We start from the raw sequence: 22340 nt of genomic DNA, 5'->3' as shown, positions 1-22340 counted from the left end.
TGAAATGGTTCTTGGTAATCACTCTTGATCTCCCTGACGAGGACCCTGAAGACGAGGACCCTGAAGACCAACCTGAAGAAGACGAGGACCCCAAAGACGACGACCCTGAAGACGAGGACGCTGAAGACCACCCCGAAGAAGACGACGACCCTGAAGACGACAACCCTGAAGACGACGACCCTGAAGACCACCCCGAAGATGACGACCCTGAACACGAGGACCCTGAAGACCACCCCGAAGAAGAGGAGGACCCCGAAGACGACGACCCTGAACACGAGGACCCTGAAGACCACCCCGAAGAAGACGAGGACCTCGAAGACAATGAACCTGAAGACGACAACCCTGAAGACCACCCCGAAGAAGACCAAGAAGATGACCCTGAAGAAGTTGACCAAGAGGACAAAGAACAAGAAGACAACCACCAAGATACAGAAGAACAAGAGACAGAAAACCAAGAAGCAGAAGTACAAGAATCTGCAGAACAAAAAGCGGAAGAACATTAAGCATAAGACTAAAAATCAGAGCAAAAGATATTATCTAAATTATAAGCAGAAGATGACTAAGCAGTGTATGGGGGTGAGTCCATTCCTCCTCGTGGTGCCCCTGGAAAAGACCTGCTGCTGCAGGCAAAACTGAACGCGGACAAATCCTGTTGTAAATCTTTTGTGACCGGCAGAACGAAAGGTGTAATGTTCAAACTTTTATAGATAACAACTACAGGAATACCTGTCACAAATAAGAATATGATGAAGAAGAAGAATATGAAGAAGATGAAGAAGTAGAATATGAAGAAGAATAATAGTTGAATAAGAAGAATATGAAGAATGTAAAAAAAAGAATAATATGAAGAAGGTGAAGAAGAAGAAGATGAAGAAGGTGAAGAAGAAGTTGATGAAAAAGATGCTGATGCTGAGGATGATGAAGGAGAAAGTGTTGGAGAAGTAAAAAAGAAGGTGAAGAGCATGGAAGTAGTGAACATAAATATCTGACAAAATATAAAAAAGCTTAACATAGTCAATATTTCTGTAACTCCGAACGTCTTAAAAAAAATATTAATTCCTGCTATTCCATTTGATTGGGCTAAACCTCTATGCCTTTATTGTCTCCCCCACCTCCCCCAATACATTCTACATTATTCTTAGTTGTTTTCCTTCATGTAGAATTAACCTACAAGGAAAAAAAGGGTTTATTTTTATTCCGATATTTCTGTCCCATTGACTTGCATTGGTTTCCGGTATCGGAATCGGCGATATCCGATACTTCTTGGGTATCGGTCCGATCCAATCCGATCTGATATTTCCCGATATCGGAAGGTATCGCTAAACACTAGTGACCAATCTCATGCTGCAAGCGTTTGCGCCGGCCAGCCGGCAAAACAGCAACTCTGACAGTTTGCACTTCTCTAATGCCATCACTAAGGATAGATCTGGCAGCATCACTAATGATCCTGCTGGCCGACCAAACACTATAGTGAGTCAGCAGATTAATTGGCATGAGCTTTGCGGCCTTGATACTCTATTTAAATCGCTACTAGGTTTCAGTTATTACCAGTTATCATGTCTCTGTACTAGACACGCTGCTGTTTATTGAATTGACAATTATTAGACCCTTCTTTGTCACAGTTTATTCAGCTGATTAACTCCTGGATGCCCTCTCGGATTTGACCATAAGACCTCATTCAAACCTTTGTTTTTTACGTATATATTCTATCTGTGCTTTATATGGATACGACACATACTCATTATACAGTTAGGTCCATATATATTTGGACAGAGACAACATTTTTCTAATTTTGGTTCTAGACATTACCACAATGAATTTTAAACAAAACAATTCAGATGAAGTTGAAGTTCAGACTTTCAGCTTTCATTTGAGGGTATCCCCATTAAAATTGGATGAAGGGTTTAGAAGTTTCAGCTCCTTAACATGTGCCACCCTGTTTTTAATGGGACCAAAAGTAATTGGACAATTGACTCCAAGGCTATTTCATGGACAGGTGTGGGCAATCCCTTCGTTATGTCATTCTCAATTAAGCAGATAAAAAGCCTGGAGTTGATTTGAGGTGTGGTGCTTGCATTTGGAAGCTTTTGCTGTGAAGTAAACATGCGGCCAAAGGAGCTCTCCATGCAGGTGAAACAAGCCATCCTTAAGCTGCAAAAACAGAAAAAAAAACATCCGAGAAATTGCTACAATATTAGGAGTGGCAAAATCTACAGTTTGGTACATCCTGAGAAAGAAAGAAAACACTGGTGAACTCATCAATGCAAAAAGACCTGGAAGACAACAGTGGTGGACGATCGCAGAATAATCTTCATGGTGAAGTCAAACCCCTTCACAACAGCCAACCAAGTGAATAACACTCTCCAGGAGGTAGGCGTATCAATATCCAAATGTACCATAAAGAGAAGACTGCATGAAAGTAAATACAGAGGGTTAACTGCATGGTGCAAGCCACTCATAAGCATCAAGAATAAAAAGGCTAGACTGGACTTTGCTCAAAAACATCTAAAAAAGCCTGCACAGTTCTGGAAGAACATTCTTTGGACAGATGAAACCAAGATCAACCTCTACCAAAATGATGGAAATAGAAAAGTATAGCGAAGGCGTGGTACAGCTCATGATTCAAAGCATACCACATCATCTGTAAAACACAGCGGAGGCAGTGTGATGGCTTGGGCATGCATGGCTGCCAGTGGCACTGGGTCACTAGTGTTTATTGATGATGTGACACAGGACAGAAGCAGCCGAATGAATTCTGATGTATTCAGAGCCATACTGTGTGCTCAGATCCAGCCAAATGCAGCCAAACTGATTGGTCGTCATTTCATACTACAGATGGACAATGACCCACAACATAAAGCCAAAGCAACCCAGGAGTTTATTAAAGCAAAGAAGTGGAATATTCTTGAATGGCCAAGTCAGTCACATGATCTCAACCCAATTGAGCATGCATTTCACTTGTTAAAGACTAAACTTCAGACAGAAAGGCCCACAAACAAACAGCAACTGAAAACTACCACAGTGAAGGCCTGGCAGAGCATCAAAAAGGAGGAAACACAGCGTCTGGTGATGTCCATGAGTTCAAGACTTCAGGCAGTCATTGCCAACATAGGGTTTTCAACCAAGTACTAGAAATGAACATTTTATTTACAATTATTTAATCTGTCCAATTACTTTTGGTCCCTTTAAAAACAGGATGGCACATGTTAAGGAGCTGAAACTCCTAAACCCTTCATCCAATTTTAATGTGGATACCCTTAAATGAAAGCTGAAAGTCTGAACTTCAACTGCATCTGAATTGTTTTGTTTAAAATTCATTGTGGTAATTTCTAGAACCAAAATTAGAAAAATGTTGTCTCTGTCCAAATATATATGGACCTAACGGTATTTTATGGGGCTGCTCACATGTCCATATTTTTTTTTGTAGACTGTGTGTCCTCAAAAAAATCACGGAGACTTCCATTTTCACATGGATCTAATTACCCATAAAAGTCTTTGAGTCTGTAAGAAATCATGGACAGCACACAATGCTATTAACATTGCAATGTCTAGGAGAAGCTTTGTCATTTATTTTTTTCATACAAGAAAATCACTGATGAAACACTGATGGGAAATACTGACAAAACACTGATGAAACTCAGATACAAAACACAAATGGAAATTGATCCATTTTATTCATACATGAATGTGCTACATCCCCATACTGGGGTACTCAGAGGGAGCCCGAGTCACAAAAGAGGGGTAGTAGAGCCACAACTGGGGGGAGTCCAAGGTCCCAAGGGGTTGCTGAGGGCTTGCCAAAGGCCACTGGGAAAGAGATGATCTGCTGGAGATGTCATGGTCCTGGTCACATAGTCGCCCGTTGTCCTATGTCCTCCATGCAGATAGACTGCAGTGCTAGGAGGCGCTGCTCGTACTATGCATGCCCCGCCTGCAGCGTGGACTATCAGCTCGGCAAGGACCCGTAGTCATTCCCGTGACAATAAATGAGGTACTGGTGTCAGGACTTTTGGACTCAGCGAGTCTCCCTCACCAGTTGATCCCTGGGAAACACGTGGGTGTTTGCTGTATCAACGGGGACGCCAAGCACTACCCTGTCGCCCAAGTGACTATAAAAATGAACCATGGTACTGAGTCCCATGAGGTCAGGGTTGTCAAGGACTTGCTACACCCAGTGATAACCGGGCGGTACTTCAGGCTGTTCTTGGACTTGTGCGGAAAGGCAGGGGTACACTCTAACTCTGATAGGAGCTAGTTCGTCCATGAAGAATCCCCTTTGCAGTCAGAGGCGGAAGAGTTTCCCTTGTGTGTCCTTGCTGGCGATGAGGACGAGACAGTGACCCATGAGGAAGAGATTCCAGAATTGGGAGTTTCTGGGGGGAATTTTGAGATTGCTCAAATGGAGGACCTTACGTTAAAAGGGGCATGGGACAATGTGACTGTGATAAATTGGGTTGTTCAAGAGTTGGGGGCTAACACCAGGTTTCCTTGTTTTTCAGTTCATCAGGATTTGCTATATCGGGTCACTAAACAGAGAGGGGAAGTGTTAGAGAAGCTGTTGGTGCCAAGACCTTATAGAGGTAGGGTACTAGACCTAGCCCATTCTCATGTCTTGAGTGGGCATCTGGGCATAGAAAAGACCCATGAGTGGGTCCTTCAAAGATTTTACTGGCCTGGATATCCCTGGGAGGTTGTTAACTTTTGTCGGTCCTGTCTTATTTGTCAGTTAACTGCTCCCATGTCCCACTTCTGTACTGGTCCCATTACCCATTATAGAGGTCCTATTTGACCGAATTGCTATGGACCCTTTAGGGCCATTAGTTATGTCCACCAGGGGTCACCAATACATTCTGGTGGTGCTGGACTACGCACCACAGTACCCAGAGGCGGTACCACTGAGAAACTCCTCTGCCCGTAGTATAGCGCAAGAACTAGTCAATATCTTCTCCCGAACGGGCCTGCCAAAGGAGATCTTGATGGACCAAGAAAGTCCTTTCATGTCGAAAGTGATGAGGGTGTTGAGTAAGGCTCTGCAGATTACCCAACTCCGGACAACTGTCTACCATCTGCAGACGGACGGCCTAGTAGAGAGGTTCAATAAGACCCTGAAGTCTATGCTTAAGAAGGTCGTGAAAAAGGATGGCTAAGACTGCGACTACCTACTGTTCTCCATTAGGAAAGTTCTCCATGCCTCTACGGGGTTCTTACCCTTCGAGTTGCTTTATGGATGGCACTCTCGGGGACTATTGTACATTGCGAAAGAGAACTGGGAAGCTGAGGTAATACCCCACCGGAGCGACATCAAGCATGTGGCCCAGATGCATGACTGGATCGCAAGGGTGATGCCGATTGTAAGGGAATGCCTCCTCTTCAAGCACAAGATGCCCAGGCAAGAGTCTACAATTGGTCGGCAAGACTGAGGCAATTTAGCCCTGCAGACCGGGTGTTGGTCCCCACGGTTGAGAGTAAATTCCTGGCCAAGTGGCAAGGGCCATATGAGGTGGTCAAAAAGTTGGGTGACGTCAACTACAAGGTCCACTAACCAGGAAGAAAAAAGCCGAATCAGGTGTACCACATTAACCTGCTCAAACCTTGGCAAGACAGAGACAGGTGGAAGCTACGTGCCTGGGGGCCCATCCTGAAGCCTGAGTCGAGGATGTCACAGTGGCACAGAGACACTGTCACCGGCCCAGAAGCAATAGAGCCAAGAGCTGCTTCAGTGGAACCGGGACCTGTTTTCGGGGCTGCCAGGTTGTACGCAGGTGGTCAGGCAGGAAATCTTGATGGAGCCGCATGTGAGGGTGAATCAAAGGCTGTAATGGATTCTTGAAGCCCGCCGCAAGGTGATCTCCAAGGAGGTGAGGAGAATGTTGAGCCTGGGCGTCATCGATGAGTCAAAACACGGCTGGTGTAGTCCCATTGTCCTTGTGCCAAAGCCAGATGGAGAATGCGGTTCTGTAATGACTACAGGAAGCTAAATAAGATGTCAAAGTTCGACGCATATCCAATGTCCCGGGTCGATGAGTTCATTGAAAGGCTAGGGTCAGCCAGATATATGACCACCCTGGACTTAACAAAAGAGTACTGGCAAATTCTCCAGTCCCCAAGTGCCAAGGAGAAGACGGTCTTCCCTGATGGGTGCTTTCAGTACACCAGGATGCCATTCGGTCTGCAGGGAGCCACAACTACCTTCCAGAGGGACATGGACCAGATCCTAGCCTCTCACAAAAAGTATGCTGCAGCTTACCTGGATGACATTGTGATACTCAGCCCGGAGTGGGAAAGTAATTTACAGAAGGTCCAGGTGGTACTGGATGCACTAAGGAAGACAGGGTTTACTATAAATCCAAAGAAGTGCGCAATTGGGAAAGAAGAGGCAAAATACTTGGCTGCATCATCGGAAGGGGCGAAATAAAGCCGCAAGTAAATAATGTGGAGGCTATCCAAAACTGTCCGCAACCGAACTCCAAGAAGCAAGTTCGTGCATTCCTGGGAATTGTGGGATATTATCGGCGATTTTCCCAAATTTTGCCTTGACAGCCACCCCACTAACTGATCTTCTTAAAGGCATGAAGACATCGATGGCCAAATGGTCCTCGGAAGCGGAGATGGCATTCCAGGAGTTGAAGCTCACCCTATGTAAACAGCCGGTCTTATTCGTGTCTGATTTCACTAAGGAGTTTGTGGTGAAGACAGACGCATCCGAGGTCGGTTTGGGAGCGGTGTTGTCCTAGGAAATAGATGGGGATGAACATCCAGTCCTATTCCTGAGTAGGAAACTCTCTTCCTGTGAAAAGAACTATGCCGTCGTAGAGAAGGAGTGCTTGGCCATCAAATGGGCAACTGAGACACTAAGGTACTATCTGTTAGGCCGAAAGTTCAGGCTAGTGTCAGATCATGTGCCCCTGAGATGGATGAGGGAAAGGAAGGGGAAGAATGCCCGGGTGACCAGGTGGTTTCTAGTGCTCCAGGACTTTAATTTTCATGTGGAACACAGGCCCAAGAAACTACAAAGTAATGCAGATGCCCTGTCCAGACTTCCCTGTTTAGCGAGTGAAGGTGCCAAAACACCTGGCTTTGGGCAGAGAGGGAGGATATGTGACAAAGTCACTTACAGCGTGTCGGACGTGAGATATGTTTCACTGAGGCTATAAGCTTCAGTGATGTGAAACTGGAAGTCTTCTCCGGCATGGTATGTGCTGAGAGAGTTAATCAGCCATATTTAAATGGGTCAGTTTGTGTGAACGACTATAGAGTGGGTGGGAGGTCGTTCACCATATCTCCACCCCAGGGTGTGGTCTGGGGTTTAAATACTCGGCCTACTGAGGCATTCAGTGTTCAGTAGGTCTGGAGAGAGGAACTCCAGACATGTTTGTGTTGAGCTGACCTGGACCTCTGTCTGCAGCTGAGTGAGCAATCTACCACACTGTATATACATTACTGATCTGGCATGTTATATACACTACTCAAAAAAATAAAGGGAACACTCAAATAACACATCCTAGATCTGAATGAATGAAATATTCTCATTGAATACTTTGTTCTGTACAAAGTTGAATGTGCTAACAACAAAATCACACAAAAATCATCAATGGAAATCAAATTTATTAACCAATGGAAGCCTGGATTTGGAGTCACCTGCAAAATTAAAGTGCAAAAACACACTACAGGCTGATCCAACTTTGATGTAATGTCCTTAAAACAAGTCAAAATGAGGCTAGGTATTGTGTGTGGCCTCCATGTGCCTGTGTGACCTCCCCACAATGCCTGGGCATGCTCCTGATGAGGTTGTGGATGGTCTCCAGTGGGATCTCCTCTCAGACCTGGACTAAAGTATCCGCCAACTCCTGGACAGTCTGTGGTGCAACGTGACGTTGGTGGATGAAGCGAGACATAATGTCCCAGATGTGCTCAATCGGATTCAGGTCTGGGGAACGGGCGGGCTAGTCCATAGCTTCAATGCCTTCATCTTGCAGGAACTGCTGACACACTCCAGCCACATGAGGTCTGGCATTGTCCTGCATTAGGAGGAACTCAGGGCCAACCGCACCAGCATATTGTCTCACAAGGGGTCTGAGGATCTCATCTCGGTACCTAATGGCAGTCAGGCTACCTCTGGCGAGCACATGGAGGGCTGTGCGGCCCTCCAAAGAAATGCCACCCCACACCATTACTGACCCACTGCCAAACCTGTCATGCTGAAGGATGTTGCAGGCAGCAGATCGCTCTCCACGGCGTCTCCAGACTCTGTCACGTCTGTCACATGTGCTCAGTGTGAACCTGCTTTCATCTGTGAAGAGCACAGGGCGCCAGTGGCGACTTTGCCAATCTTGGTATTCTGTGGCAAATGCCAAGCGTCCTGCACGGTGTTGGGCTGTGAGCACAACCCCCATCTGTGGATGTTGGGCCCTCATACCATCCTCATGGAGTCGGTTTCTAACCGTTTGTGCAGACACATGCACATTTGTGGCCTGCTGGAGGTCATTTTGCAGGACTCTGGCAGTGCTCCTCCTGTTCCTCCTTGCACAAAGGGACGGAGGTAGCGGTCATGCTGCTGGGCAGTTGCCCTCCTACAGCCCCCTCCACGTCTCCTGGTGTACTGGCCTGTCTCCTGGTAGCGCCTCCAGCCTCTGGACACTACCCTGACAGACACAGCAAACCTTCTTGCCACTGCTCGCATTGATGTGCCATCCTCGATGAGCTGCACTACCTGAGCAACTTCTGTGGGTTGTAGAGTCCGTCTCATGCTACCACGAGTGTGAAAGCACAACCAACATTCAAAAGTGACCAAAACATCAGCCAGAAAGCATTGGTACTGAGATGTGGTCTGTGGTCCCCACCTGCAGAACCACTCCTTTAATGAATGTGTCTTGATAATTGCCAATAATTTCCATCTATTGTCTATTCCATTTGCACAACAGCATGTGAAATTGATTGTCAATCAGTGTTGCTTCTTAAGTGGACAGTTTGATTTCACAGAAGTTTGATTTACTTGGAGTTATATTCTGTTGTTTTAGGCTGAGTTCACACGATGCGTATTTCATGCGTTTCCGCGGCGTTTTTGCAGTTGCATAAACGCTGCGGAAACGCATGAAAAACGCATGGTAGAAGGGAAGCAATGTTCCCCAATTGAAATCCGCATGTGCTGTGCCCATGATGCGGATTTTTCCGCAGCGTAAACGCTGCGCTCAAAAATCCGCAGCATGTCATTTAATTTTGCGGAAACGCGGCGTTTTCGCCGCCATTGACTTGCATTAGAACGCGCCAATTCCGCAAGACTGCATCTGTACTTGCGTAATTGGTGCGTTCTAATGTGCGGATGGTACCCGAGTGTGGAGGAGAGGAGAGTCTCATCCACACCCAGGTACCATTAAAAAAGCTGTAAAAACAAGAATAAAATAAAAAATATATATATACTTACCATCTGTCGGCCCACGCACCGCTCCTGCTTGCTTCCCGGCACTCGCAGTGAGTTGTAGGACCTGCGGTGACGTCAGAGTCATGTGACGGGTCACGTGACGCTGACGTCGGCAGGTCTTTCAATTCAAAGTTGCCTGGAGAACGGATAGAGCAGGACAGCGCGGGCCATCAGAGGTAAGTATATACACTCTCTCGGGTCACACTGTATAAATCCATGCTGTTTGCATGGATTTATATAGTGTGACCTAGTTGTCAAGCACTTTCCAGGTGATGCTAAAATCGCCTGGAAAGCGCTTGTCAATCTGCATGCGGAAACGCATGTTAATCTGCATGTGGATCCGCATGTATTCTGCAGGAAAAACGCATGCACAATCTGCATGCGTTTTTTCTGCCAGGGAGATGCAGAAATGATGCAGAAATTTTCTGCTTCATTTCTGCATCGTGTGCACATAGCCTAAGTGTTCCCTTTATTTTTTTGAGCAATGTATTTTCTCCTAAACTTGATCTACCAGCCAGAAGCTACTACCCAGAGGTCCACCCAGGTAAAGTGAAATCCTTGCATTGTGGTGAAAGGTTAAATACCATTCTAAGTGGACAGGCTAGTGCAAAGTCTGTCATTAGATGAATATTTTGAGTTGACAAATTTGCTGACTAGTGCAATGTGCTGTCTTAATTTACGTTAATCATTTATAACTTTGTATCTTACAATCTTTCATATTCAAGAACTTCTGACTTCACTGATTAATGTGAAAAGTAGCCTGGGTAAAGGTCCCATCACAATTATTTTTATTATGTTCAATCACATACTGTGCACAGATGGAAATAATTTATTGGAGTGCCACACTGGCCTCACCACCAAGCAATCACATTTGTGCATAGCTCATTATTTTTACTCTATTTATTTTACCTACAATTATACACTGTAACGAAAGTCAGGACAAAAGAGAGATTTGGACCAACCCTGAAACATAAAATACAGTATTGGTGCCTATGGTGCAAGTAGAATCAAATTGTCTAAGGATTTGGAAATTGAGATTAGCAGAGATGCTTAGTCATCCAGCATATTTGTTAGTGAAGCTTTACCTTGGTCAGTAATAAAAAGCTTTTAGACTTTCATATTGATACAGTTCAGACATGCGCCTCGTTTGCCTGTAGTTGCACAACCAGAGAAATGCAGTAAATTGTACTAAGGAATAATGTGGAACTATAATAGTAAGAATGGTTTTACGAAGTTTTGCTGCTCACTGAAATAAATTCTAACCGCAAAACTAATGATAGAGTCTATTATTTTATTTACTTTATTTAGTAGATACATTTATAATAAAATACATTAATATAGTAGGTGGAATCAGATGATTTGTCTTTATACTCACATATTTGTTATCAAGAAAATTTCCAATAAATGGTAGGGGTCTAGGACCGGGTATTCCATATTTTTTGAATATTCTGTATGGCCAGATCCCATAACTGGAAAGAAGATAGCAAATTAAAAAATAGGTTTTATTTATTTATTTCATATTTTATCCAATAATTGAAGAATATTTATCAACATTTCTAATATTAGAACTTGTTCATATGTGATTATATTTATAGAGAACCCAACACCCGATACATACTGTCCTATTCGTGGGCAACGGTAATCATGTTATTTAAATGCTATTGTCTGAGATTGTGCCAAAACTACCAAAAAACTATTTACTTATAACATTAGAGGGCCAAAACAAAATAACTAAAGAAGAATATCCCCCACTAAAAACTATAATTTTATTAAATTATATTAAAACCACACAGATAATTCATCACAATAGTACTGGCTATATAAATGACCAATGCTAAATCAACAATCACACAATAAATATTAGGGAAACAGCAGATAGATTGCATGAATTTCACAATAACGGAAGGCTGGGTAAATATGAGAAAGTATTCAATGCTCAGTCATCAGAGCAGAGTGGAATCTCCGTCTACTCTATGCCGGCAGAGACTGGCGCTGGGCACAACAGTCAGGTAGTTAACAACTGCTTTCTTGCCTGTTAGTTCTTAGGCCCTTAGTAAAAAAATGAAGTAATCCTGGATAACTTGACAAAGCAGCTCGTACTGAGCATACGTCAGAATTGACAACTGACACATGCTCAGTAGAGCAAGGACTAGCCCGGCCACTGAAATGGATGTCACCAATGACGCTCTTTTCAGGGAATGGGCAGAGGCTGTATCAGTGACTGCAGCCTCTGCCCCATGATGACATCATGTTTTAGTATCCCAGCATGCTTTGGGGATTCTCAAATGAAGTGTCATCAAAATGGAAGTAGATAAATTAAATAAATAAATGACGCAGTTATAGAGGGAACAGTAGGGACTTTTTAACTAAAGTATATTAGAAAATATATAACATTATTACATTAAATAGAAAGACATTTAGGATTAAAATAAATGCTAGTTTTTGACCACCCCTAGTTTTGGATCCATGGACACGTGCATTAGCAATCCATGCTCTGACCGATTTGCATGAACGTCTGCATGAGTCCTAACACTGTTTTAAGGACATTTACTCATTGAGTTTTATATATCAATTTATTTATTATAGATTTCAAAAAAAGGAAAGAGAAAACTTCCAAAAGATATGTTTTCCTTTATCCGAAAGATTTTTTTCTGGCTACTTTTCTGGGAGGATTTTTTTTTGTACCTCCATCTGTGAATAGAGCTGCAGCTTTCAGTGTTTTTTCCCCTTGTTTTTTATTTATTTATTTAATTTTACATATAGTCACGTAGTAAGTAGTGTACGGTTTTCAGGAAAATCCAATTTGGGTTTTTGGGGCTGAAACATCAAAGTAGTAATTTTATGATGAGGACGTAGATGGTGCTCACGCTCTTTATATACTGCCCCATTTTAGTCTTGTACATGATAATTTATTTTTAAAGAAATGGCTTATTTCTTAAAAGAATGTTTTAGCTCACAAATTGTTTCCAGCCAGCCGATTAATGCCTGTGTCAGGATAAATTGGACACAACTGATCAGATAGCAAAACCAGGAGTGGATGATAAATGCAGAATTGGTGACTTGTTTCTATTATACCTTTTCTCTGATTGTTCCTCACCTGGTTTTGGCTCCCACTCCTGAGAAAAATTACTGACCAAATGCTGATAGTGGGGCCGTGGCCTTAGGCTAAATGTCAAATTACTGGGAAGTTTACATGATTGCAGAAACTACTTGTGAACTATATACAATTTATATATTTATACAAAGCCCAGTGGTGTATGGATCAATGAGCCTCAAACTGAAGATAAGAGAAGTAAAAATGTCTACAAATGAAGGAAAGCTGCTTATACATACTAACGTAGCATAAGGGCTCATTCACACATCAGTTTTTCGCATACAAGTGATATCTGTGGTTTTCACGGATAGCGGTTGTACCTATGATAGTCTATGGGGCTGTTCACGTCTGTGATTTTTTTGCAAAGACATGTCCAATCTTAATCCGAATGTCGAATCAAACTCGGCAATGCAAGTCTATGGGTCTGTGAAAAAAAATCGGACAGCACTCGGATGCCATCCATGTGCTATCAATTTTTTACATTCTATTTGATAAAAGGTGGAGAAATTTTTTTTTTACACATACAAGAAAAATTGGTGAAAATCGGACCAAACTCTGATGAAACTGATGAAAATCTGATAAAACTCTGATGATAATCACTGATAAAACTCAGTCCGATTTTGTTGTACTTGAAAAAAACTGATGTCTCATTGAGGTCCAAGGCTACATTCTCAAGATGAGTTTTGACGCTGCATATTTTTTACAAAAAATGCAAGTAACCTATTTTACTTAATGGGTACAGAAATGCTGCAAAAAGTCTGCACCATCAAAAACTCACCAAATAGCTCATCTTGGTAACGTAGCCTTAGAGGGCACTTAAAGGGAATCTGTCACCCTTTTGAGCTTTTTGAGTTACAGTATGAGTATGGACATACAAGTTGTATGCAGGTGAAATTAGTCATACCTGTACTGGCGTGGCCGGAAATCCCACGCCTGCGCATTCAGCCTGCTGTCACTCCTCTGCTCTGTTACACCCTTCTGTGGGTGCTGTCTTCAATTTTGATGTGAGTAGACACCAGCGTAGATGTGAGTAGAAGGCCAGCAGGATGCGTGGGATTTCTAGCTGAGCACATGACGTAAAAGTGACATGGGTGTGATAGCATAATTTGCATGAGCCAACATCATCCCTAGCTCATGCAAATTGTGTGCATGCGCACTGCTCTTTTTCAGAAGCATCACTGTGCCTCTGTAGCCGGGTGTACGCTTACTGGCTTCAGAGGCGCATTGCGAATGACCAGAAGTTCAGAAGATAGCTTTCCGTCATGCGCAGTGAGCCTCTGAAGCTTGGAAGCGAACACCCGGCTATAGAGGAACAGTGATGCTGCGGAAATGAGCGGCAAGCATGCGCCACAGGGGCGCTATAACATGGAAAGAGGGCTGACTAGTCTGGAGAAACTAACACCTATCGACTAATCAAAGCCCTACTTAGCACAGGAAATGGACATTATAAATGCTTTTTTAAAACATTTATTTAACTGAATAACATTATACACGACTGATTAGGCAGGGAATTTACTCATACATAGGTGAATGCTGCTGGGTTGGAGGGCATGGGGGACCTGACAAGTTCCCTTTTAACAAGGCCACATCCAGGAGGCATACATGTATGATTAATTTTAGCCATAATTTCATACAACCTATATGCCCATATTCATAAGTCAAAAAGTTCAATAGGGTGACAGATTCCCTTTAAGCTTTTGGTTAGTACACAGTGGTGGTGGTAAAGACTATGAGCCTGATTCATCATTTGTGATTGATTGAAGTAATCAATTTGTGATTGATTGAAGTAACTTCTTTGTTTTGTATTTGCTTAAGTTTTTTGAGCCAATTTTTTTAAAAAGCCACACACGGTTCATAAATTTGTTGCAAAATCAATTTTTTGTTCTTAAACCAGTTTTTGCAACATTTTAGCACCAAAAGTTGCAAATCTATTGAATAGAAAATTGCAAACATGCATTAAATTTAAATCTCCTCCAGAAAACCTTACTCCAAGAAAGAAAAAAAAATGCGACTTGATTTCTGTCTAAAACAGCTAAATAAGCAAAGTTCTTGAGGAAGAATAACTAAAACACTTTAAAAAAGAAAAAGAACTAAAAAAGTGGCGCAAAATGTATAGAGAATAAGGCGCAAATATTAAACTCACTAAAAAGGAGCAAATTACTGCAGAATCGCAGAGAAATTAAATGATGAATAGAGGTTTATATATTTCCCATCTTACCTTTATACTTTATACTTTATTGAAGGGAGAAGATAAAAGTGTTCATTTAACAGAACATGATGTGCAGTAATGTGGTAACATAGTACATGTTTAGGCTTGGTACCTACTGCTGATCTTAGAAATAGGAGGCGACAGGAATGTTTTTTTGTAACTATGTCCCATCCTTTAATGAGGAATACGTACATTCAGGTTCATGCATGTAAAGCCATTATCTTTCTCCTATTCTATTGAAAGAACAGACAAACTACTTCATACAAAGTGAGAGTGAAGGATAGGAATCTTACCAAGTGAGAAGTGCCAGCAGTGTGATGAGCAGAATCCATGTTTCTTTCGAGAAATCTGGGATGAGGTACATGCTCAATCTTTCTTTGATGTTACTCTCTCTTCTGTATGCCCGGTCTTTCCCTTCTTCTTGTTGCTGGTCTTCCTGCACTTCTGGCTATCCTACTCCGGCAGCTTTTAATATCCTGCTCCCTCCCCTGTTATGCTGCTCTGGAGGAGGGTTCACATACATGAGAACAATTTTGGCCACAGACCAGAGACTTGTGTGCACAGAGATAACATAGAATTATTTTTCTTCTACTCCACAGACTTCTATAATTTTTCTAGCATGTACAGAAAACACCAGAATTTTTTGTTATACTGAATTTACACGAGTTGACTGCATTGATCAGCTACATGCAAGTTAGATGGCCAACGACAGCTAATACGATTGTTCTATGCACATAGGGCATCATTGTTCTCAGCATGTCCCATTTAAACAAGGCGATGTGCAACCAAGAACTATAATTTAAACAGGCTAAAACATAATCACACCTGACAAACAAGTGTTTTGCTGGCCTGTTTAGATGGCTTGACAGTTGCAAACCCAATTATCTACCCATCTAAAAGCAGCATTAGGCCTTTGTGGCAAAGTCACTGGAAATGTACTGGAGGTGAGATATGTAGCACTGAGATTGTTAGCTCCAGTAATATAAACATAGGAAAAATGTTCCAGCACACGAAGTGAAGAGGGGTTAATCAGCCATGTTTAGCGCTAGGGTGATTCAACACCTGTAGAGAGGGAGGAGGTCAGAGGATAAACTCCCAGCCTTTTAGAGCATTTGGTGTGGGGTGGGCCTGGAGACACAAGCTCTGGAGCTGTATTTTCATGTGAAGGAAAGTTAAACTTTGGGTTGTTTGTTCCTGAAGCGGGCGGTTACCCGTAGCAACAAGGACTGTGCCATACATCATGTTTTGTTTTGCCTGTTAGGCTGGGAAGGCTGTATTTGTTATGCTAACATTATGCAGTACTCTTAATAAACCATCGGAGGATTTAACCCCATAACGCTCAATGACGGACAATGCATTGCATGAGCGGGTGCTAGTTCCTGCTCACTGCCGTTCAGTGTCCGTCATAGCTTTAAACCGTCACTTCGTGTAAACACGCTGTGACAGTTAAGTGGCAACAGCTGTCTGTGCAGCTGTGTGGCAGGAGAAGAGGTGCAGGGACCCATGCCGGTGGTCCCCGCACCCAGATCGCTGCGATCGGTCAGTCAATCTGACTAACCAATCTCAGCATGATTGTGCAGGAGATGCTGTAATATCAGCACCTGCTGCCCGACCAGAGCCGGAGGTCAGCGCTGCTAGTGGCTGAACTCCGGCCCTAAACATCCAGTAGCGGTGTCATCACTGCCCCTGGCTGTTAACCCCCTGAATGCTGCGATCAAGTGCGATCGCAGCTTTCAGAAGGCAGGCGGAGGGACAGGAGCTCCCTCTGCCTCAGATCGGCGCCCCCGCAATGTAATCATGGGGCCCGATCGTTGCCATGGTGATCAGGGGTCATCATGACGACCCCCGAGTCACCAAGCTACGGAAAGCTGCTGAAACCATGCTCACAGAATGGTCCCAGGAGCTTTCACTATAGGTATAATGCACTGCAATCTAGTGCATTGCAATGCATTATACCTGTGATCAAAGGGAAAAAAGTGAAAGTCCCATAAAGGGACTAAGTTAAAAGATATTGTAATTTTTTTTTTTAACAATATGTAAAAACAAATATTACAAAATAATAATAATAATATTAAAATATTACACTAATAAATACACATTTTTATGTAAAAAAAATGAAATAAAAAAAGTACACATATTTGGTATCGCCGTGTCCGGAACGACCCGACCTATAAAAGTGTCACACTAGTTAACCTCTTCAGTAAATGCTATAGAAAAAAAAAAAAAAAACAAGGCAAACGATGCTTTATCATCATACCACTGGAAAAAAGTGGAATAAAACTCGATAAAAAAGCGAATATAAATAAAATTGGTACCGCTGAAAATGTCATCTTGTCCCGCAAAAAACAAGCTGCCATGCTGCTCCATCAGCGGAAAAATAAAAAAATGATAGCTTTCAGAATACAGCGATGCAAAAATAATTATTTTTTCTATAAAAGTTTTTATTGTGTAAAAGCGCCAAAACATAAAAAAACGCTATAAATGTGGTATCACTGTAATCGCACCGACCTGAAGAATAAAGCTGCCTTATCAATTTTACAAAACGCGGAACTGCATAAAAAAAAAAAAAAAATTCCTGAATTGCCGGATTTTGTTCATTCTGTCTCCCCAAAAATTGGAATAGAAAGCGATCAAAAAATGTCATGTGCCCGAAAATGGTACAAATAAAAACATCAACTCGTCCCGCAAAAAACAAGCCCTTACATGACTGTCCCGGTGGAAGATTCCCTATAATGAGGCAGATGGAGGCACCGTGGACGCCGTGTGACCTTTGATCCGGCGGTGTCCATCTTTTTATGTGTGCATAAAAGCGCGGTAGGCCGCAGTTTTGTGCACCTCTGAAAAGAAGGACAACGCTGAACAGAGGCCAGACGGACCCCAGAGTAACTCTGCTGCCTCATTATAGTGAATGGATCCCCTGGGGGTGTCACCTGAATCACGTCATTCAGAGATTTAGATAGAAACCCTGATGTAAGCGCTCAGCATAGAGCACAGGATAAATGTGATCCAAATGTTATGTAAAATGTTCTCAATAAAAGCTTCTACTCAATCCACAAAAAAAAAATCCACTCAGGTCAGTCATCTGTCAATGCAAATATAGGGGCTTCCACGATACTGGTAGCACAAAGGCTCTGGAAAAGTGAAATGGCTCCTCGCACCCAAAGGAAATTCAGCAAATTCTGCGCCCCGAAATTCTAATCCCCCCCCCCCGCCCTTCTGAGCTCCAGTCTCTGCCTAAACCACATTTTGCTTCCACATGTTTGGCAGTGGTATAATTTCCAAAATGGGTCACTTCTCTTCTAGCATTTAGGCTCTCTGTATATTGAGTCCGCTGGGAAAATCTGTGCTCCAGGAGGCAAATAGCGCTCCGTTGCCGTGTGGCTAAGCAATACTGTACAGCCACATATGAGGTATTACCACATTCAGCAGAAATTGTGGGACAAATTTTGGTGCCAGTTTTATCCATTATCCCCATTTGAAAATATAAAATCTGGGGCTAAAACAAAATTATTTTTTCTTCACTGCCTAATTGTATAAGGTTCTGTGACACACCTGTGGTGTCAATATGATCACTGCACCCATAGATGAATAGATGAGTTCATTGAGAGGTGTAGTTTGTAAAATGGGGTCACTTATGGGGAATTTTGCTGTTATGGCACCTCAGGGGATCTCTTAGTGTGTCATGGCACCCTCAAACCATAACAGTAAAATCTGCACTATAATATAGTGCTCCTTCCCTTCTGACCTTTGCACTATGCCTCAAAAGTAGTTCCCAGTTACATGTAGTATATTGTGTACCCAGAAGAAATTGCACAACAAAATGAGAGGTCAATTTTCTCCTGTTACCCTTGTGAAAATAAAAAATTTGTGGCTAAAAGAAAATTTTTGTGGAAAAAATGTGATTTTTTTATTTTCACAGCTCTATGTGAAGCACCTGGAGGTTCAAAGTGCAACATGGCGTTAACTCTCAATTCCAGGCAATTCTGCATTCAAAAAGTCAAATGGAGCTCCATCCTTTTCGAATCCTGCCGCGCACTCAAACAGTGGTATTCACCCACATACGGGGTATCAGTGAACTCAGGAGAAATTGCACAACAACTATTGATGTACCTTTTCTCCTGTTACCCTTGTGAAAATAAAAAATTGGGTCTAAAAGTTCATTTTTGTGGAAAACATTTGATTTTTTAATTTTCACGGCTCTACATTATAAACTTCTGTGAAGCACCTGGGGGTTCAAAGTGCTCACCACACATCTAGATAAGTTTATTAAGGGGTCTAGTTTCCAAAATGGGGTCACTTGTGGGGGTTTTTCACTGTTTAGGCACATCAGGGGCTCTCCAAACGCGACATGGCGTCCGCTAATTATTCCAGCAAATTTTGAATTCAAAAAGTGAAATGGCGCTCTTTTGTGAAAAAAAGCTAAATGTTATTTTTTTTCTTCCTCATTGCTTCAGTTCCTGTGAAGCACCTGAAGGGTTAATAAACTTGAATGTAGTTTTGAGCACCTTAAGGGGTGCAGTTTTTAGAATGGTGTCACTTTTAGGAATTTTCTGTAATGTAGACCTCTCAAAGTCACTTCAAATGTGATGTGGTCCTAAAAAAATGGTTTTATAAATTTTGTTGGAAAAATGAGAAATCGCTGGTCAACTTTTAACCCTTATAACTTTCTAGCAAAAAAAAAAAATTTGGTTCCAAAATTTTGCTGATGTAAAGTAGACATGTGAGAAATATTATTACTATTTTGTGTGACGTATCTCTCTGATTTATGGGCATAAAAATTCTAAGTTTGAACTTTGAAAAATTTTCAAAATTTTCACCAAACTTATGTTTTTTTCAGAAATAAACACAAGTCATATTGAATAAATTTTACCACTATCATGAAGTACAATATGTCATGAAAAAACAGTCTCAGAATCAGTGGGATCCGTTGAAGCATTCTAGAGTTATTACCTCATAAAGTGACAGTAGTCAGATTTAAAAAATAAGGACTGGTCATTAGTGTTGAGCGAGCATGCTCAACGCTGCTCGTTACTCGCCCGAGCATCACGGTACTCGGGATGTTCGGTGAGCACCGAGCATTTCCGGGTTACTTGGGCGGGAGCTCGGGTCTCCGCCCCCTGCACGTTTGGCGCTCTATACAGAGCCAATGAACATGCAGGGATTGCCTGCCAGTCACTGTAATGCCGCAGCCATGTTGTTTGTGGGCATTACAGTGATTGGCTGGCCGCACAGTGTCACCTGGAGTATTTAAAACCAGGCGCTGCCATCTTGGACACAGTCGCTCCGGATCAGCCAGTGTAGGGTCAATGCTGCTGAGTTAGGGAGAGATATATAGTGCGAAATAGGTAGTGTAGGGTCTCTAAAGCCTGCCAAATCAAACAAACAGTCCTTCTCAGGACTAATATCCATCCAAGATATCAGGCAGGCAGGCTGTATAGGAGACGCAGTGGTTATACCAGCAAACGCTGCATTACAGTCCTGTGTGCTCCTGTTGGTCAAATTGCTAGACTTATCACCCAGGTCTCAGGAGCCAGGAACATTTTTATTTTTTTCCATCTAAATCCTGTATTTTTTTTTCTTCCTCAGTCAGACTGTACAAATATGTGTCTTATTAACCTTTTGGTATTCCCCCCCCCAAAAAAAAATTGAGTGTGTCTGTGACTGTTCAGACAACAATATATCTGTTTAAAAGAGTCTGATGTAGGCCAGAAAAATAGAACTGTGGTTTTGCAGTTCCAAGGGTCAAATATCTGTATTATCCTGTTTTTGGCATTTTTTGCTTAAAAAAAAAACTGTAATAGTGTCTCCCTGACTGGTCAGACACCAATATATCTGTTTAAAAGAGTCTGGTGTAGGCCCGAAAAATAGAACTGTGGTTTTTCAGTTCCATGGGTCAAATCTTTGTATTATCCTGCTTTTGGCATTTTTTGCCGTAAAAAAACAGTAATAGTGTCTCCCTGACTTTACAGACACCAATATATCTGTTTAAAAGAGTCTGGAGTAGGCCAGAGAAATAGAACTGTGGTTTTGCAGTTTCACGAGTCAAATCTCTGTATTATCCTGTTTTTGGCATTTTTTGCCATGAAAAAAGCTGTAATAGTGTCTCCCTGACTGGTCAGACACCAATATATCTGTTTAAAAGAGTCTGGTGTACGCCACATAACTATAACTGTGGTTTTGCAGTTCCACAGGTCAAATCTCTGTATTATCCTGTTTTTGGCATTTTTTGCCGTAAAAACATACAGTAATAGCGTCTACCTGACTTTGCAGACACCAATATATCTGTTTAAAAGAGTCTGGCGTACGCCACATAACTATAACTGTGGTTTCGCAGTTCCACGGGTCAAATCTCTGTATTATCCTGCTTTTGGCATTTTTTGCCGTAAAAAAAAACAGTATTAATGTCTCCCTGACTGTTCAGACACCAATATATCTGTTTAAAAGAATCTGGTGTAGGCCAGAAAAATGCAACTGTGGTTTTGCAGTTCCACGGGTCAAATCTCTGAATTATCCTGTTTTTGGCATTTTATGCCGTAAAAAAACACTGTAATAGTGTCTCCCTGACTGGTCAGACACCAATATCTCTGTTTAAAAGTCTGGTGTAGACTAGAAAAATAAAACTGTGGTTTTGCAGTTCCACGGGTCAAATCTCTGAATTATGCTGTTTTTGGCATTTTTTGCCGTAAAACAAAACTGTAATAGTGTCTCCCTGACTGGTCAGACACCAATATATCTGTTTAAAAGAGTCTGGTGTACGCCACATAACTATAACTGTGGTTTTGCAGTTCCACGTGTCAAATCTCTGTATTATCCTGTTTTTGGCATTTTTTGCCAGAAAACAAAACTGTAATAGTGTCTCCCTGACTGGTCAGACACCATTATATCTGTTTAAGAGAGTCTGGTGTAAGCCAGAAAAATAGAACTGTGGTTTTGCAGTTCCACGGGTCAAACCTCTGTGTTATCCTCCTTTTTTCATTTTTTGCCATAAAAAAAACAGTAATAGTGTCTCCCTGACTGTTCAGACACCAATATATCTGTTTAAAAGAGTCTGGTGAGGCCAGAAAAATTGAACTGTGATTTTGCAGTTCTATGGGTCAAATCTCTGTATTATCCTGTTTTTGTCATTTTTTGAAGTAAAAAAAACTGCAATAGTGTCTCCCTGACAGGTCAGACACCAATATATCTGTTTAAAAGAGTATGGTGTATGCCACATAACTACAACTGTGGTTTTGCAGTTCCACGTGTCAAATCTGTATATTATCCTGTTTTTGGCATTTTTTGCCATAAAAAAACAGAAATAGTGTCTCCCTGACTGGTCAGACACCAATATATCTGTTTAAAAGAATCTGGTGTAGGCCAGAAAAATAGAACTGTGGATTGCACTTCCACGGGTCAAATCTCTGAATTATCCTGTTTTGGGCATTTTTTGCTGTAAAAAAACACTGTAATTGTGTCACCCTGACTGGTCAGACACCAATATATCTGTTTAAAAGAGTCTGGTGTAGGCCAGAAAAATAGAACTGCGGTTTTGCAGTTCCACGGGTCAAATCTCTGTATTATCCTGCTTGTGACATTTTTTGCCGTAAAAAAAAACAGTAATAGTGTCTCCCTGACTGGCC

General features: G+C 42.1%; 1 protein-coding gene across 2 annotated transcripts in view; it reads right to left on the bottom strand.

Moving 5' to 3' along the window:
* LOC141156705 (cytochrome P450 3A29-like) overlaps window positions 1-15213 on the bottom strand; it is a 64460-nt gene extending 49247 nt beyond the window's left edge. Inside the window, exons 1-2 of one of the 2 annotated variants that reach the window (XM_073642993.1) lie at window positions 15015-15213; window positions 10794-10887 (exon numbers count right to left, since the gene is read on the bottom strand). In XM_073642993.1, the coding sequence (XP_073499094.1) occupies window positions 10794-10887; window positions 15015-15085 (165 nt within the window). In that variant the 5' untranslated portion in view covers window positions 15086-15213. The remainder of the gene's footprint in view (window positions 1-10793; window positions 10888-15014) is intronic. The other variant, XM_073642984.1, reaches the window with a different exon arrangement.
* Between the last annotated feature and the right edge of the window lie 7127 nt (window positions 15214-22340).

Source organism: Phyllobates terribilis, unplaced genomic scaffold (assembly GCF_046119375.1).
Source record: "Phyllobates terribilis strain yellow unplaced genomic scaffold, ASM4611937v1 Scaffold_1__5_contigs__length_1240528914, whole genome shotgun sequence".
Lineage (NCBI taxonomy): Eukaryota > Metazoa > Chordata > Amphibia > Anura > Dendrobatidae > Phyllobates > Phyllobates terribilis.
The sequence above is the reverse complement of the archived record's forward strand: the minus strand, read 5'-3'. Positions and strand labels throughout refer to the sequence as shown.